This window comes from Anthonomus grandis, chromosome 1 (genome assembly GCF_022605725.1).
Source record: "Anthonomus grandis grandis chromosome 1, icAntGran1.3, whole genome shotgun sequence".
In the NCBI taxonomy this organism is placed as follows: Eukaryota; Metazoa; Arthropoda; class Insecta; order Coleoptera; family Curculionidae; genus Anthonomus; species Anthonomus grandis.
The window spans coordinates 52,651,577-52,667,678 of record NC_065546.1 but is presented as its reverse complement, the minus strand read 5'-3'; the positions used below and the strand labels follow the sequence as shown (position 1 = coordinate 52,667,678).

The 16,102-nt window shown below is 32.9% G+C and overlaps 1 protein-coding gene across 8 annotated transcripts in view; it reads right to left on the bottom strand.

The window, feature by feature from the left end:
- The window catches only part of LOC126733620 (disks large 1 tumor suppressor protein), an 825,690-nt gene that overhangs the window by 487,637 nt on the left and 321,951 nt on the right, over positions 1-16,102 (bottom strand). Inside the window, exon 1 of one of the 8 annotated variants that reach the window (XM_050437007.1) lies at positions 1,600-1,861. The exons of the other annotated variants lie outside the window; for them this stretch is intronic. Within the exon in view, the coding sequence (XP_050292964.1) occupies positions 1,600-1,846 (247 nt within the window). The 5' untranslated portion in view covers positions 1,847-1,861. Of the gene's footprint in view, positions 1-1,599; positions 1,862-16,102 lie in introns of those variants that run through there. 8 annotated transcript variants of the gene reach the window in all.

The window sequence follows — 16,102 nt, the reverse complement described above, 5'->3', positions numbered from 1 at the left end:
AATGCGAACGTAGGATTTTTATATAGCATAAATGGATTAAATACTATTCGAGTAAATTGTGGTTCAAGAGATTTATTATTTTTATGTGACAAAGGAGCAAGCTTAAGTTGTATTTTTTCAAATGCATTGAATAATTTATCAAATTATACTGACGAAACAAAAAAGATAATAATAATAGGAATCTCTGGGTCTACCGTTTCGCGAGGATCAGCAAATATTTTATTTATGGTAAACAATGTAAATATTAGTTACGAATTTTATGTTATAGAGAGCTTTCATAGTAGTATACAAGGTGTCTTAGGATCGGATTTTTTCGAAAAATTTAATTCTACGATTAACTATGAAAATTTTACTTATTCCTTATGGGTAAATAATAGGAAAATTAGTATTCCTCTGGAATCAAAAGACGATAATTTTATTTTTGTTCCCCAATATGTTAAATAATTAAATATATTGACACTATATAACTTAGAGGGTGAATGGCTAGTTGTGAATGATGAATTATGCGAAGGAGTGTTGGTAGCAAGTATGATAGTGAATGTATCAATGAATGAATAACTGAAAAGGAAATTAAACTAAAAAATTTTCATCCTAGAGTACAAAATATACAAGATTATGACGTATGCAAATTTGAAAAAACAAATATATCTGTTGAACGTGTAGAAAAAATTTTAAATTTAATTAATACAAAGTCACTTAACAAGGAAGAGAAACTTTCAATCGATAAGATATGTGCCAAATTTGCAGATTTTTTTCATCTAGACAATGACCCCTTATCAGTAACCAATATTTATAAGCAAACAATTCGAGTAAAAGAGAATTCATCTCCGGTGTATGTTAAACCTTATAGGGTACCTCACTCTCAAAAGCAAGAATTGAATAACCAAATCATTTTCGGAATATTCTTCACCTTATATTAACAAGGCACTCATTAGCACACACCAACTCTATTTATTCACGTTTTCTTTTAATTACCTAAGGCAAACGGTGGAGAAAACTATTATCAGTGGGGGGAACCAAGAAAGACCAAATATGGACGTCTCTGACGGCTACCAAACCGACCGATCTACCAAAAACTAGGACAGCAGAATAAAAAGAAAACAAGAGAGAGAGCGGGGTAAGACTGCGGATGACCCCTCCTCCTCCTCCTCAAAATTTAAAAAAACCTGCTTCACAATCCCGTATTGATCCTAGACAGATCAAACCCATTAAAACCCCTTCCCTGGATCTGGGAGCTGGCAAAGCGTCACCTCAGAGTATAGAACCCAGGTTCAATGAAAAAGTTAAAAGGAAACTCGAGGAAGAAATTTGAGAAAGGGATCCGGGGATTGAAAGAAGGAACAAAGATCTACGAGATTAACTTCAAAAATAGTCAACTAATCAAAAAATTAAAAATGTTTGAACGCAAGATAACATTGCATTGAATGTTTTAATTCACACCTAACGAACGGGTAAAAACGCTCCGGAATTTTGAGGGAAATAATGATCCATAGTTAAAAATGGGCCGCTCTAAATATTAAAAAAGCATGCAATTTTCCGTTTACTCATTTATTAGAACAACCATAAATAAAGATAAACTGTAAAAGTATAAAATCCTACCTTGTTTAGGCGCCCTATAACCATGCACCTCGCAGAAGGTCGTAGTTCCAAGTTCGTTTACAACAGTACCACTAGGCGTAGGTGTGGCAGCACCTTCAATCGTAAATAAAGTCGTTGCCCGCGATACGGGTCTCTGATTAGGCGAATCGCGTTTCCGTTGACAACCCGAACATCGTTTAATTTCGGCGCGCATGCGCAACAGCCACACCATGCCGAATAAGGCCATATCGCACTCACGGACCGTCATTGTGAAAAGTTGACCTCCATCTCACCGGTTCCTGTTTATTAGTAACTGTGTTTTTAATATTAAACAGTCAATAAACCAACAGTTTGCTATACTTTTTTGTGAAAAAATATGTTTATTGCTTGTATCAAAAATACCACATAAGAGTCTTTTAACATTTTTTTAGGATTATCTATGGAAAACACATCATTCACTTTACATATCACATGACATATTATATCTTCGATATTTTTTAAACAATAATGCCTTTAGAGTCATAAGTTTATTAAATTTAGTTTTATAAAAATACAAAAATATTTTCTACTATCTCATTTTTAATGCTCCACTTAAATTGACCTTCTCAATGCGGTTTGCTGTGCCATTTTTAATACCCAACGGCTCTGGCACGAGCAGAAGTAGATCACGGGACTGCCTATTGCATCCCAAGAGGTTTTAATAGTTTTTTAAGTCTCTGTAAACTTTTTGTATAGTTTGTGTTACGCAATCGGCCTGCCTGTAAAAAGGAAAAACAAATTTAAAGGAAAAGTTTACCGGAAGCTTAATCGGGCTTAAAATCATAATGTACTTTCAAGATTTTATTTAAGTTTAAAGGAAAGCCGGTTTGTTTTAGACTTTGTGGTTCTTTACAGAACAATTAAAACTTCTGAGATGCATTAAACTTTTTAAAGACTAGGAATATATACATCGAGGCATTAGGTAATGCTTCTAGTATGTAGGTTATTTTCAAAGTTTTAAAATAATCGTGCAAATAAGAATTTGTAAATTATGCAAATTTTTATTTCAGCAAGACTACGAGCAGGAAAAAGTTATCAGCACAGTTCAAATTTGCAAACACGGATCCACAGTGCACCTGATATTATGGACTGACTATACAGGGTGTCTACTATAAAAACCGCCAAACTTTAAGAGGTGATTATACAAGTCATTTGCAACAAAAAGGTCGTATAACATTTTTTCGAAAAGTTGTTAGTTCTTCTGGTATTTAATTTTTTTTTTATTTTATTAAATTTCTTTGTTTTTTTTCATATAAACAAGAATATTTCCGTTATTCTTTCTACCACGTAAAATCTATATACAGGGTGTCCCGTAAATAGTGGTCCAAATGAAAACTCTTAATAGATTGGACTATTTCCAATCAGAATAATCCAACATAGCTCTAACGAAAGTGTTACGGTTTTCGAGATATTTTGATTTTTGCGAAATTTTAAGAAATACCTACCTGTTATCAGTTTTTTTATGGTGTGTCACTAAATGAAAAAAAAATCACAATTTCTTTGGTTGGATAATAGAATCTTGGTACCCATTAGCGTAAAAACTTATTTATCCCATGCCGTATTAAAGACAAAAACTTTTTAAATTTTTTGTTAATCTCAAAAAAAAATGGTTGTTTTAATGCCGAAAGAACTATTTTGTGAAAAAAAAATCGTTTTATTTTTTCGATGTAAATTAATTCGGTTTATTTGTGTTTTGCAATTTTACAAAAGGTGTTCAAAATGGCCACCACCTGCTGCTATACGAGGCATCCCTAGTAAAAAAAATCAAGAGGATTTAGGTCAGGTGGCCGTGGGGGCCACAGTATAGATCATAGACTTCCGATCCATCGGTTAGGGTAGGATTCATTTCAAAAATTTCTAACTTGCACACCGTAGTGCGCAGGACATCCGTCGTGTTGCAGCCACATATTTCTGCGAATGTCTAAAGGAACATTTTCCAAAAGGATGGGGAGAATATTTTGCAAAAATGGAGATAATATTCAGCATTGAGATTTTGCGGCAACTCAAACGAGCCCATAATTTCACCATTAATAATCCCTGTGCACAAATTGATTTTAAATTAGTATTGCAATTTATCTTCTCTACTAATCTGTGGATTTTCCAATTTTGCGGCAGGTTGATTCGTCGCCCCACAAGATATTTTTAAACCAATTTCCAACTCGCATCCTTCTCAACATCGTACGACAAAAATCTACTCTTGCTTCGTAGTCTCTTGGTTCGAGAGCCTGAACGCGCTGCACATGATACGGATGGAACCCATAAGTTCGTTTTAAAATTTTTTGAACTCTGCTTTTGGATATACCTGTACGTAGTTCTATGGCACGTACCGAGGTACTGGGATCCGCATCTCTCTCCTACAAAACTTCCTCTTCTCCTTCTAAATACGGCCTACCTTCACGAGCGTCACCTACGCCTTTTCCAGAAAATCTTCCTTCGAGCAATGCAGCATGCACCCTAATAAAAACTCGGTGGTCTGGATGACGAGCGTTAGGGTACCTTTCTCTGTATAATTCAGAGGCTGCCCTGGCGTTTCCTTCACACAAAGCGTAAATGAAGTGCATATCTGCATACTCAAGTGATGTGTATTGCGCCATACTAACAACTACAGGTATTAAAAAACTTTAGTTACTTTACTTTTAGAGGTATTAAAAAAGTTAGTGCCAAGTTGTCAACGGTGACAATTTTAATATCGGTGTCATAGGTCATAGATAAGAAATATAAGTAGGTTATTAGATGGGCAACTGCCTATGTACAGGCTTGGCTGTTGTACTCGTGGCGCTCTCCAGCGTCCGGAAAATCCACATATTTTAAATGAATCCTACCACCGATGGATCGGACGTCTAGGACCTATACTGTGGCCCCCACGGTCACCTGACCTAAATTCTCTTGATTTTTTTTACTGGGAAAGCCTCAAAGAAATTGTATACAGGAGACCCATACAAAACATTGAAAATCTGCGCGAGGGCATCCAAACTGCTGCTCAAGAGATAAATAGAGCTGGCCAAGCTCTACGGATTAAGCGATCCTTTATAAGAAGGTGTAGGGCGTGTATAGCAGCAGGTGGTGGCCATTTTGAACACCTTTTGTAAAATTGCAAATAAACCGAATTAATTTACATAAAAAAAAAAACGATTTTTTTTTTGAAAAAATAGTTCTTTCGGCATTAAAACAACCATTTTTTTTTGAGGTTAACAAAAAATTCAAAAAGTGTTTGTCTTTAATACGGCATGGGATAAATAAGTATTTACGCTAATGGGCACCAAGATTCTATTATTATTTTATTGCGTCATAGGACTTGAAAGAAAAAAAAAATCCGATATTGCAATTTCAAAAAAATTTCCTGTGAAAAATATTTGCATAACTGAAAAATTTTAATACGCATCATAAAGCACATCTATCGGCAAATAATATCCAACCGAAGAAATTGTGATTTTTTTTTTCATTTAGTGACACACCATAAAAAACTGATTACAGGTAGATATTTCTTAAAATTTCGCAAAAATCATAATATCTCGAAAACCGTAACACTTTCGTTAGAGCTATGTTGGATTATTCTGATTGGAAATAGTCCAATCTATTAGAAGTTTTCATTTGGACCACTATTTACGGGACACCCTGTATACCATCTGAAAGAGAATTAAATTTGCTATAAGATGGGTATATTTAAGTTTTTGAGTAATTTTTTTATACCGGGTGTTAGAAGTTAAATGTAACATTTGGGAAATGTGCAAAATTAGTGGTATCTTCTTTGTTGTCGTTTTTTCTGAAGTTTGGTAAATAGGAACATGTTTTTTTTTCAGCAAAAACTACTGCATTTAATATGCTTTTCAATTTTTTTTTTGACTGGTATCTAATATTTACAAAATTTGAACTAAATTACTTGAGGTAAATAGAAACATCTACATTATAGATATTTCAATTATAATTTAGGAGTACAAAAATTTTTTTTTACCCGCGAATTTTTGATGCAAATTGTTAGCGCCTATTTTCCTTCAAACTGTGTTTCATTAGAGAAAACATCGTAAGATAAAAATATTCTCCAAAATTATCGTAGAAAAAATATCACTAAAACTTAAAACCACCTGGTCAATGAAATACTTTTCTAACAAGCTTTTTGCTACCTTTACACATTTGAAAAATGATTGATCTTAAGGTACTTAAACTGAAAAAATATAGGATGTTATTTTCTAAGGTCATATTAGTTTTGTAATTGACATAAAAAATAATAATTGCAGTCAAAATGCTTTTAACTCGAGCCTCATATAAGTCTGACTAACTTATTAATATGGAGAGTTTAACCTAGTTTAAAATTTAATAAAATATAAAGATTATTGACAGAAACTTTCATTAAGGTATCATTTCCCAATTTATTTTTAACTCATAATGAATATTTGGAATAGCACAAAAAATTTTAACACAGAGTATTTCCCAAAATAGAAAAATAATTAATGTTCAATACATAACTGTAATAAGTTGTTTACATCACTAGTAAGTTGAGTAGATTGAGAGTAGATTGTAAGTTAGTCTTACAATCCTATTAAGACTAACTATTAGGAAAATATTAAGATCATGTACATAAAAATGCAAGTAAAATCATTAAAGGATAGTTTTATATTATAAACTGTCCAAGTAGGTGACCAGAGGTTCCCATTTCCTAATTGTCGCCTAATAGTACACATGGAAACCGATACTATTTCATTTGACTATTAGCTATTACTTATCTATTGTTGTAAATAAATTATTGTTTTTCCCGGTGCTACGGGTACTCGTGCCCAATCAAAGGCGTGAATAAATATTCTTTATTCCTTTAATCGAACGCGTATATTTTATACTAGTTTTAAACAAAAATAATTTGAATAATTAGGATTTAAATATATAATACCTTAATCGCTATTTTAAACTCCACCGACAGATGTATTATTAAATTTATTGATGTGACATTAAGCAATGGACGTTTCCAGTTTAAGCTTAACTAATCCAAAGTACCGCATAATTCTAAAATAGCTTCATTGCCGATTCTCCGCTCGCAGGAATGCGGTTTACGCCATCAGATCCGGATTTGCGAATTACCATATGAATGGTATCTGATAACGTACTAAGACTGGGTAATAGGCTCTCGACATTGAGGATTCGGCGAAATTCTATAATATTTTTATAAGGCGTTTCCATGTATTCTAGCATTAACGTTAACGTCGTTTGGAATATTTAAGCCAGAACTATTTTTAATATAAATAATGTGCAAACTAAACTTAGATTCAACAACAGAAAAAGTATTAGCAAATTCAAATTAAATCCCAATCATGAACATTAACGGCGGAATTAGGTTTAGCTCAAATTTTAACATGAGTATTCCTCCCTTACTCTAATTCTACAAGGACTTACAATTTAGTGTACTTTTTTAAGTTTAATAGCATGGGATAAAACCGATTGCGAATTTGCGCCATAAAATGTACTCAAAATTATATGTTTATTCCTTAGTAAGGTGTCTATGTCACAGCTTTATAGTACATACCCAGTAGGGTGGAGTGAAAATGGCCGATTTTTTTATTTGTGAGATATGGCGATGCCTATATTTGAAAAAGTTGCCTTTTCAAACCGCTGATCACTTTGCAAAATCTGGGTTTGGTGTGACCTTATCTTTGGCTGCCCAACGAGGCATGAATATTTAAAAAAAAATCAACATTTTTCCAAATTTCTATGCAGCTCTTTGCTTATTTCCTTTGAAAATTTTATTGAAACTAATTTTTAAAAAAAAATAACCCAGAACTCACAACGTGGAGGTGGCTGCAACTCGAGTTCCAACCGCCCGCCCGCCCGCATTTCACCACTATATATGCTCGTAATTTTGTTAGTTCTCTAAAACTTTATAATATTGACTTTTTGTTTCAGATATTGGCAATGCGGATCTAGAAGCTATTTTGGACCTTATATAACCATCACGTGCATCAAAGCTACAGACTGCAGTTGATGCTTCAGTTAGCAATTTGACGCAGCGTTCCACTGCTTGTGAATGGATGAAAACTTTAAAATGTCAATTTCACTTGGAACTTCTGAGATCATTTCCATAAGGCTGCTATCGGAAATCGACACTGTAAGGGGAGGCTCGGTAATTGTTATCGACTGCCAATCAATTAGGTCAATGTAGTCTGTGGCCTTGAAATTTAATAAGGGTACCTTAAACTCACGTACTTTTAGTCCTAATGGCTTGTGTTGTCTACATTTTAGCAGTCTTCTTAAACCTAATTCTCTTACTGCTTTTTTACTATCAGAGAGCATACATGTTTTCTGGGTGAGCGAAGTACCCGTTTCTTTGAATAACAGGATCAATAATATTTCTAATTTCTTCTGGATTTTTGAATAATTCTGTTTGTTTGCTGACATGCCTACAGGAAGGTTTAGATTTTATTTCAAACCATGAAACAGCATACACTTTCATAATATATTGCGTTAAAATTTTAAGATTTGTTGATGGATTTTCGGTACCAACATATAATCTCAAAATTCGATTGGCTGTAGTTAACCAGCTGGAATGATTCAATTTTCCTGGTCCCCTCTGCGACAAACTCAAAGAAATGTTTCCTGTTGAAATTGCAGTACAGATTTCATAAAGGAATTGCTGGTAGGTACTAAGTTCACTTGGAGTAATTGCAGGCAAAGTAGTTTCGATTTTTTCAAACTTTTTAACAGGCATTTTTTCACAATTTTCCAAATGTTTTCCTATTTCGCCGCTATATCCTTTAGACCCAATAGTACCACCGTCCAAATTTTGCAGTAAATGACGCAAAGGAAGTTCGTTCGAACGAACCATTGTAAAGGACGTCCAAGAGAAACTTCAATTTGTCTCAATATTCCATTTTTTACACCAGTATTGACTACTGTACCATCACATCCAATAGCCTAAAGTTTAGAAAGATCCATGTTTTTCTCTAGGAATTCTAAAATGCTTTTTTTGATATTGGTCGAATGACCAGAAGTTGGAGTAACATGACCTAAATACGTGGATCCTGGTTCCGATACTAGTACAATATGCTCTTCTATTATGGTTTTTCTTGAACATGTATTTTCGCCTTTGACTTGAATTATTGTTTGGTCTTTCCGTCCGTCAAAATATAAACCATATAATGGAAATGATCTTTCCTTATCTTTTCTTTTTAGGTCACTACGCGCTTTTGTTCTCTCTCTTCTTATTTTGCTTCGATCGACGATCTTGGAGGGGTCTTCTTTGGTTAAAATTCCTATATCTGTTAGAGCTGCATTTACAATAATTGCGGCAGATCTATCGGATACGCCTGTTCCAACGCAAGCTTGCGCTAAACTTGGAAGTTTTAGTCTCATTTGAGAAGTTGAGGGGCAGCTTTCTTCTATAGACTGTTACGGGTCCGCGTAACATAAAAAAACCAATTTCCAAGGTCATTTCGGCAGCCAAAGGTGACGTCGTAGAAATCTGAAATTTTGCACATCAATTTGTAATAACCAAACGCAACTTCGGCATATAGGCATTTTAAGTTTCAAAAAAAATTTTTTTCGCTCCACCTTAATACCCAGCTCCTCTCCAACACTTCCACTCGATTTTTATATGAATCCAAAACTAGAGCACTTTAAACCATTTCTTCGTACCGTTCTTGGAGGCAAAAAGATATGTCAAAATTTGACACATGTATAATAGTTTTAGCACAAGGAATCCGTCTATTTTCAAAATTTAGTGAGAATAAATCTCTGCATTGTACTACCGAATTGCCTTCATAAATCCATTTAATTAATTGAACTTTTTCGGAAGGTGTATAAACAGCCATAATGATAAATATTTAAAAAAATTAAAATAACTCTTATGCAATCACACAGCAAAATGATGTCTGCTGATTGTGGGGTGCCGAAAATAGCAAATCAGATCAGGTCAACTCGAAAGTAACCGAGAAGCGATGTTGCCATTTGTAATGCATATGTGTAGTCTTCTATTCGCCAACCTGTATACAGGGTTACTTAATATACCTACTAAAATAAACTTTGACCATTAACTTTATTTTCTTAAACGAAAGAAGCTTATTTATTTAATTTTTAAATTTTGCGTGGAATTTAATGTATGTTTCATGCAATTTGTCCTATACCTAAAGTCAACAGTTATCGAAAAAAACACGACCGATCATTATTTTTTAAGATCGTCGATTTATTCGTGTTTTTTTACTGTTGGCTGGTGACCGTATATTTTTATCGAAACTTATCACAGTTGTGTAGGAGCAAAGTTGCGGTTTTCAGAACGGTGAAGTTAACAGAATATGAAAAAATAGAAATTCTGTGCATGGTTGGGTTTAGTGATGGAACACTGGTTGTCCAAGAATCTGGTTGTCTTGGTCAAGATGAAAATGGACAACTGGACGTTTTCCTTTCTTTGGAAGAAAATCAACCTGTCGCAATCTGTCGACAGAGAAGTGCGTGGACAACTTATAAAGTTATTCCAGTGCAAGAGTTATTTAATGACAATTTCCATAGGCGAAATGAGTTTTGTGAACGTGTGTACAACATGTGCAATCTAATTATTAACTTAGTAACAAACTATATTTACTTCAGTGAAGCCACGTTCTGTTTGAATGGTTGTATAATCAGACAAAATTGTCAATATTGGGCAACAATAAATACGCATTAGTAGCAGCTCTCTCAAAAAGTAAATGTGTGGTGTGGAATAGTGCGGGGAAGAGTACTAGATCCATTTTTCTTCGAACAGACTTTAACGGGACACGTGTATCTCGATTTTCTTCAATTCGAATTAGTTCCAGCTTTCCTAGTTCTATTTCCGAATCCATTGGACCCAGACTGTCCTTTCGAAAAACTTATTTTCCAACAAGATGGCTCCTTGGCACTATGCTACGACTGTGCGTACCTTTTTGGATGAAACCTTTCCCTTTCGACGGATAGAAAGCCAAGGACCCACCGAATGGCCTGCTAGATCGCCTGACCTAACACCAATAAACTTTTTTTTTGTGGGAATACCTCATGTCTCAATTTGTTAAAAGTCAAAATAATTTAGAAGACTTAAAATGAAAAATTCTTAGAGAAGTGCTCTTAAAATTTAATTTAATTTTTTTAAAAATTTAATTTAATTTTTGTCCTTTTTTTATTTTTTACATGAATCGTGTTTTTTTCGATAACTGTTGCCCTTAGGAACGATAACTGTTATTATAGGACGTGATGCATGAAAAATTGAAGTTGATGGTCGAAATTTATTTTTTAGCTACTCTGCATGTGACTGTTACTCTGCAAATTTAGACGTAACTTTGGGGACGCACTTATAATGGTTTTAATAATTTAATAATTAGCAACGCAAATTATTGTAAATAAATTATTTTTTACATAAACTAAAATCTTTAAAAAAATATACAATAGACACGTCATGCCTTACCAAGGGTCTTCAGAGACCGATAACCTTGTAAGTCGTAAGTGCCCGTGTGTAACTAGAAGACCCGGTTGGATTTCGCAACCTTTAAGATTGGTTAAAGGGTTGAAATAAGGGTGCTTTAGTATGTCTTACGCGACGTGCTATCCTCAATCTTCAAAGTATCTTGATTCAGGCCTACTAGAGCTCGGCCAGCAATATGGGTCACAAAGCCCTTATAATCGACGGTTGCAAGTACCATAAATTCACTCCCTATAGTCACTTCACATCAAAAGAAAGGAATATTACTGTAATGCATGCGACTTAAATTTAGTATCATCAGTTGCATCATCTCGTAGGTTGCTAGGGATATGTGGGCTATATGCATGCCTTCCTATGGTGCTTTCAGTTTCAGGAATGTCAGGTTCAACAAACAGAGTCCAATATGCTCTACTTGCTTTAGAGCTGTCGTCTAGCCATTGCCGAACGAGAAGAACATAGTGAGGAGGAGCTTCGTCTTGCTGGAAATATATTACAGCCTCATCAAGTATAGGTTTTCCATTATCATCGATTTGGTTTTAAATGGATTCAGTGATAAGCGGATTGATGGTATTTTCCAACATATCCAAATAAATGTCTCCATTTAAATTTCCCTTAATAAATAATGGCTCAATCACTTTATTTCCTAAAATGCCTGCCCATACATTACTTTTTTGAGAGTACTGGGTATGCCCTTCTAGAAATGCATGAGGATTTTCATTGCTCCAATATCTACAGGTACGCTTATTAACAAATCCATTTAGATAAAATGTACATTCGTCGCTGAAGCAGATATTCTTTACATGAATCGTATTATCATTAATCGCTTCAGTCATTTTTTCACAAAACTCAACTCGCCTATCGAAATCGTCTTCGGTTAACTCTTGCAATATTTTCATTTTGAATGGATGAAATTTATGAAGTTTGGTAACTGTGTGAGCAGAGCCTAATGAAATACCAGTGGCAGCAACAATTTTGCGTAATGAAGTAATAGGATTTATTCCAAAATGACCCAAAACTTCAACTTGAGCGACTTCATCCAAAATTTCTCCGATGATCACGTTTTTTATTTGCAACAGATCCAGTTTCAGTAAACTTAGTAACAAGGTCCAAAACATACCTATGCAAAGTTATCTTCTCCGGATGTCTGGCGTTAAACGTGACGTGATGACCCTGGGGGGCAGAGGGTGAAAGGGGGTGAAGTAATTTTAAGTTAGAAAGTTGTCCCCCTTGACAAACCTTTTAATGTATTTCAGCGTTTTTTTAAACAGTGGTTTTCCATAAATCCGTGGTGGGAAGTTTTCAAATGAACACCCTGTATATAAAATGTATTGTCTAATTCTACATTGTTTCTAATATGAACAGTAAGAACTAAAAATAATTGTCTATGAAAAGAATAAATAAGGCGAGTAAATACATTTTCAATTATTTTATAATCTTTTAAAGTGCTATGCCATATCTGAAACGTGCTTTTGCCAATCTATTTCTTATCACAACTTGGCACGTTCAGTTATCATTTAAGGTTACTATTTTTTGTACTACTAATTTATTTATATTTTACTATTAAATCAAAAAAAATAATATTTGACAGCGAAATGAACAACCGAGAATGCTCTAAATTAGTCTTAATAATTAATATTTCATTATTTAAGTTAAACTAGTAATCACTAACTTATTTACGGTGAAGTGAATAATAACCTCATAGTTATTATTCGCTTTAACAATAACTTTAGAACAGAAATATTTTTAACGGAATATAAGGGAAGAGATAATTAAAGACAATAGGAAAAATATGCATATGAAAAATATCAATTTCATTTTAGCGAACATATTTTATTGTGTAAAATGAAAGCCTTACCGAGAGCTTCATTATTCATTGTCTCATTATAAATTGAAGTCCTGATAAAAGCAATTTTTTATAGCCTTTATTCACATACTGAGATATGCACTGTCATTTTTAAGCAGTCATTTTTGTCATACTTTATTTAAGGCTTTAGTGAAATAATAATTGTAGATATATTATATTTATGTTATAGTTAAATGAATCTTGAAAGCATTATATTGCTCTAAAGAGATATGCGGCCTAAAAGAACGTATAGACAATAGTAAAATACTATCATAGTTCTTATTTTTTTGCGCAAAACTAGTAATAGAGTTTCTGGCCTCTTTTACAAGTTTTCCCAGTAGCATCAAATACGTTGGGGCAGCATGTAGAGAGAGGCCTGTTATCCTTTGATTCATCTAAAGTACTCAGTTTTTTGTACACTTCTATTTGGGAAAATGTTTTATATATTAGTATGGCATATCGCTTGTGTATTCATTAAAGCAATTTATTCAGAACACCTTTTAACCACACTATACTTAGTTGATCTAGCATTGATTTTAACACATAGTGTTACGATTTTAGCTTAAACCGTTAAATTTACACGCAGCTATATTTTAATTGTTTTTGTGATTATGGACCTAACCCAAATGTTAACTATAAATTTCCAAATCAAAAACACTTTTCACTGGTTAAAATAATTTATGCCAAATATATTACGCTGAATTATATTATTCACATTTTAATTTATTATATTTCTGGTGTAAAGTCAATTTATTAGCTCAAATAGATAAGTTTAAATGAATAATTACGCTATATCAAATAGAAACAAAAGCAATAAAATTCAAAACAAGTCCGCTTATAATTTATATACGTTCGTCTCTCGCATGTTAATCAAAAATAAATTATAATTTAATGCAATAAGTGCCGCAAACAAATTTCACTAATTAAAACCATCATAAAGCTACGTGTGAAAATGATATCAAATATTACAAATTAAACACAGAATGTAATATATGTATATGAAAATATATATGACAGAAAATATATATAACTATAGGGTGGACGCAATAGAAACAAGTATCAGGTTACACTGTTTTTATTATAATTTACCACGGTTAAGTTTAAATTTGAAAATATTAATAGTACAGTTTTGATATTTTTGGAAAGCTTATTATATAAAATAACTAAAAATTAAAAATAAATTTGCCTCCACGACCCCTTGGCGTCAGAAGACGTATTGTCGTACCATAGATCTAAGAAAGTAATTATAAATGTTAAACCCTTATCGCATTAATGTCCTATTGTAAAAAGTGTGAAATTCGGCCATTATGTCTGGGAGTCCAGGTACGGACCTGAAAGACTACAATAGCACTATTTAAATATTTTTAGGCATTTAAATTTTACCTGTAGTTTTATTTTATCTTTAAATTTTAACCACTATAAGAGATTATTATCTTTGGTTACGGTTAATGTTGTTTCTATTATCACTATATAGTTTTTAGAGTAACTTTTTTAGAATATTAAATAGAAGTATAAGTTAATTATAAATAAATAATTATGCCTGGAATTATTTTGTTTGGGATTATACTAAATATTGTTTATTTTCAAGGTTATTTTGAAAAAAATCTAAGTTCAGCATAAGTAGGTGAAAAAAAGATAAATTAAAGTTATACTAAAGGTTTATGTGCCAGTTTGCTTTAGAATTCAGTTACATGTTTGTGTGCATGTAGTTGAAAAGTTACTTATGGCAAATTAAAAATGTTTCGTCTCAAGTGGGCTTATTACTTTCAAAAGCTTTACACTTGATAAAAACCAATTTCAATTTATTTGGCGCTCGAACATATTTTTTACATTAAAAATTTTTCAATATAGTTATGCCTGAAAAACATGTGTCTATTTACAAACATGAAAGTCAATTTTGCTTCAAGCGTTTATGCGAGTGTGGATACATTCGAATTACATTTTTTTAGTTTAATACACAGTACAATTTACGCAGCTTAGGAAACATCATATAGTATATCTTGGACAGGTACTGATTTCTGCTTAAATTTTCTATTAGAAATTTGTATATAAAAAAACCATATACCATGTAATAAAAATATTTAATAGAAGTAATTATTAACATCTATTCTCTAGACAACACTATTATGTTTGTGTATATACCATTAGCAGTTTTTTTCTTGGTTGCCACAATACCCATGCAGCAGAAATTTAGAGGCAAAACCTTAAGTAAACGAGAGAACGACCATGCTTCGCCGATTCCCCACTTGCGCTCACCATTCAAAGAGGACACATAATACACCGCACGTCTTTACCTTTACTGCATTCAATTTTAGAGTCGTGCTCTAGTTAACAGAGAAGGATAATAAGAAATGCAATCGTTCTTTTTCGAACTTGTAATTAGATTTGCTATTGAAAGATAATGCAATTATTATTTTCGTACCCAAGACCTCCCTTGATCTACCGAGGAAGTAAATAACGTTACGCTTAATGGCAATAAACGTAATATTTTACCCCGATAAGTAAAAAAAATATATTAATATTTAATATATTTAATATCATAACTATATATAATTTGTATATTATATTATCTTTAAAAGCAAGGCCTTAACGTAAGGAACAAGTATATGAACCATAAGTAAAAATTATATTTATTCTAGGAACTATAAATAATACCAGTATTTAATTATTATAAACTCATTTACTACTAAACTCTAAAAAATGATATTGACTAAAATTTTACAATGGTCTTTTTACAAGGGAGATGAATGTTTTGAAGTTTTTTTACTTGAAATTGCATATAGAGGTCTATTAATTTGCTCTTTCGTTAATCTCTAGATGCTCTAGGTTACTATTTTTAGTCCCTAAAACTAGCTACTGCCAAGCCAAAGGTAGAGCGTGTGACCAATTATTTGAGAACATAAAACGACGAAAAAGCATTATAGGTTCCTCAATAGTAAACAGAATGAAGGCAAAACTAAAGAATACTTAATAAGCAGATACCTCGTTCTTAAGACTGACGGCTTGCCATTGATAATATAGTGCAAAACGAAATTATACAAAAATCATTCCTCAATAAGTTATTTCACCAAATGTACTAAATGTGGAGAAGCGAAAAAGACTGTGGAGCATTCTTGATACCTTGCTAATAGAGGTTAAACAACCGAAATTCAAATTTGAAAATGTAATTCCAAAAAATAATTACTTTGATAAACTGAAAAACCATTGCTCTGATTCGAGCTTTTTACTTCTGC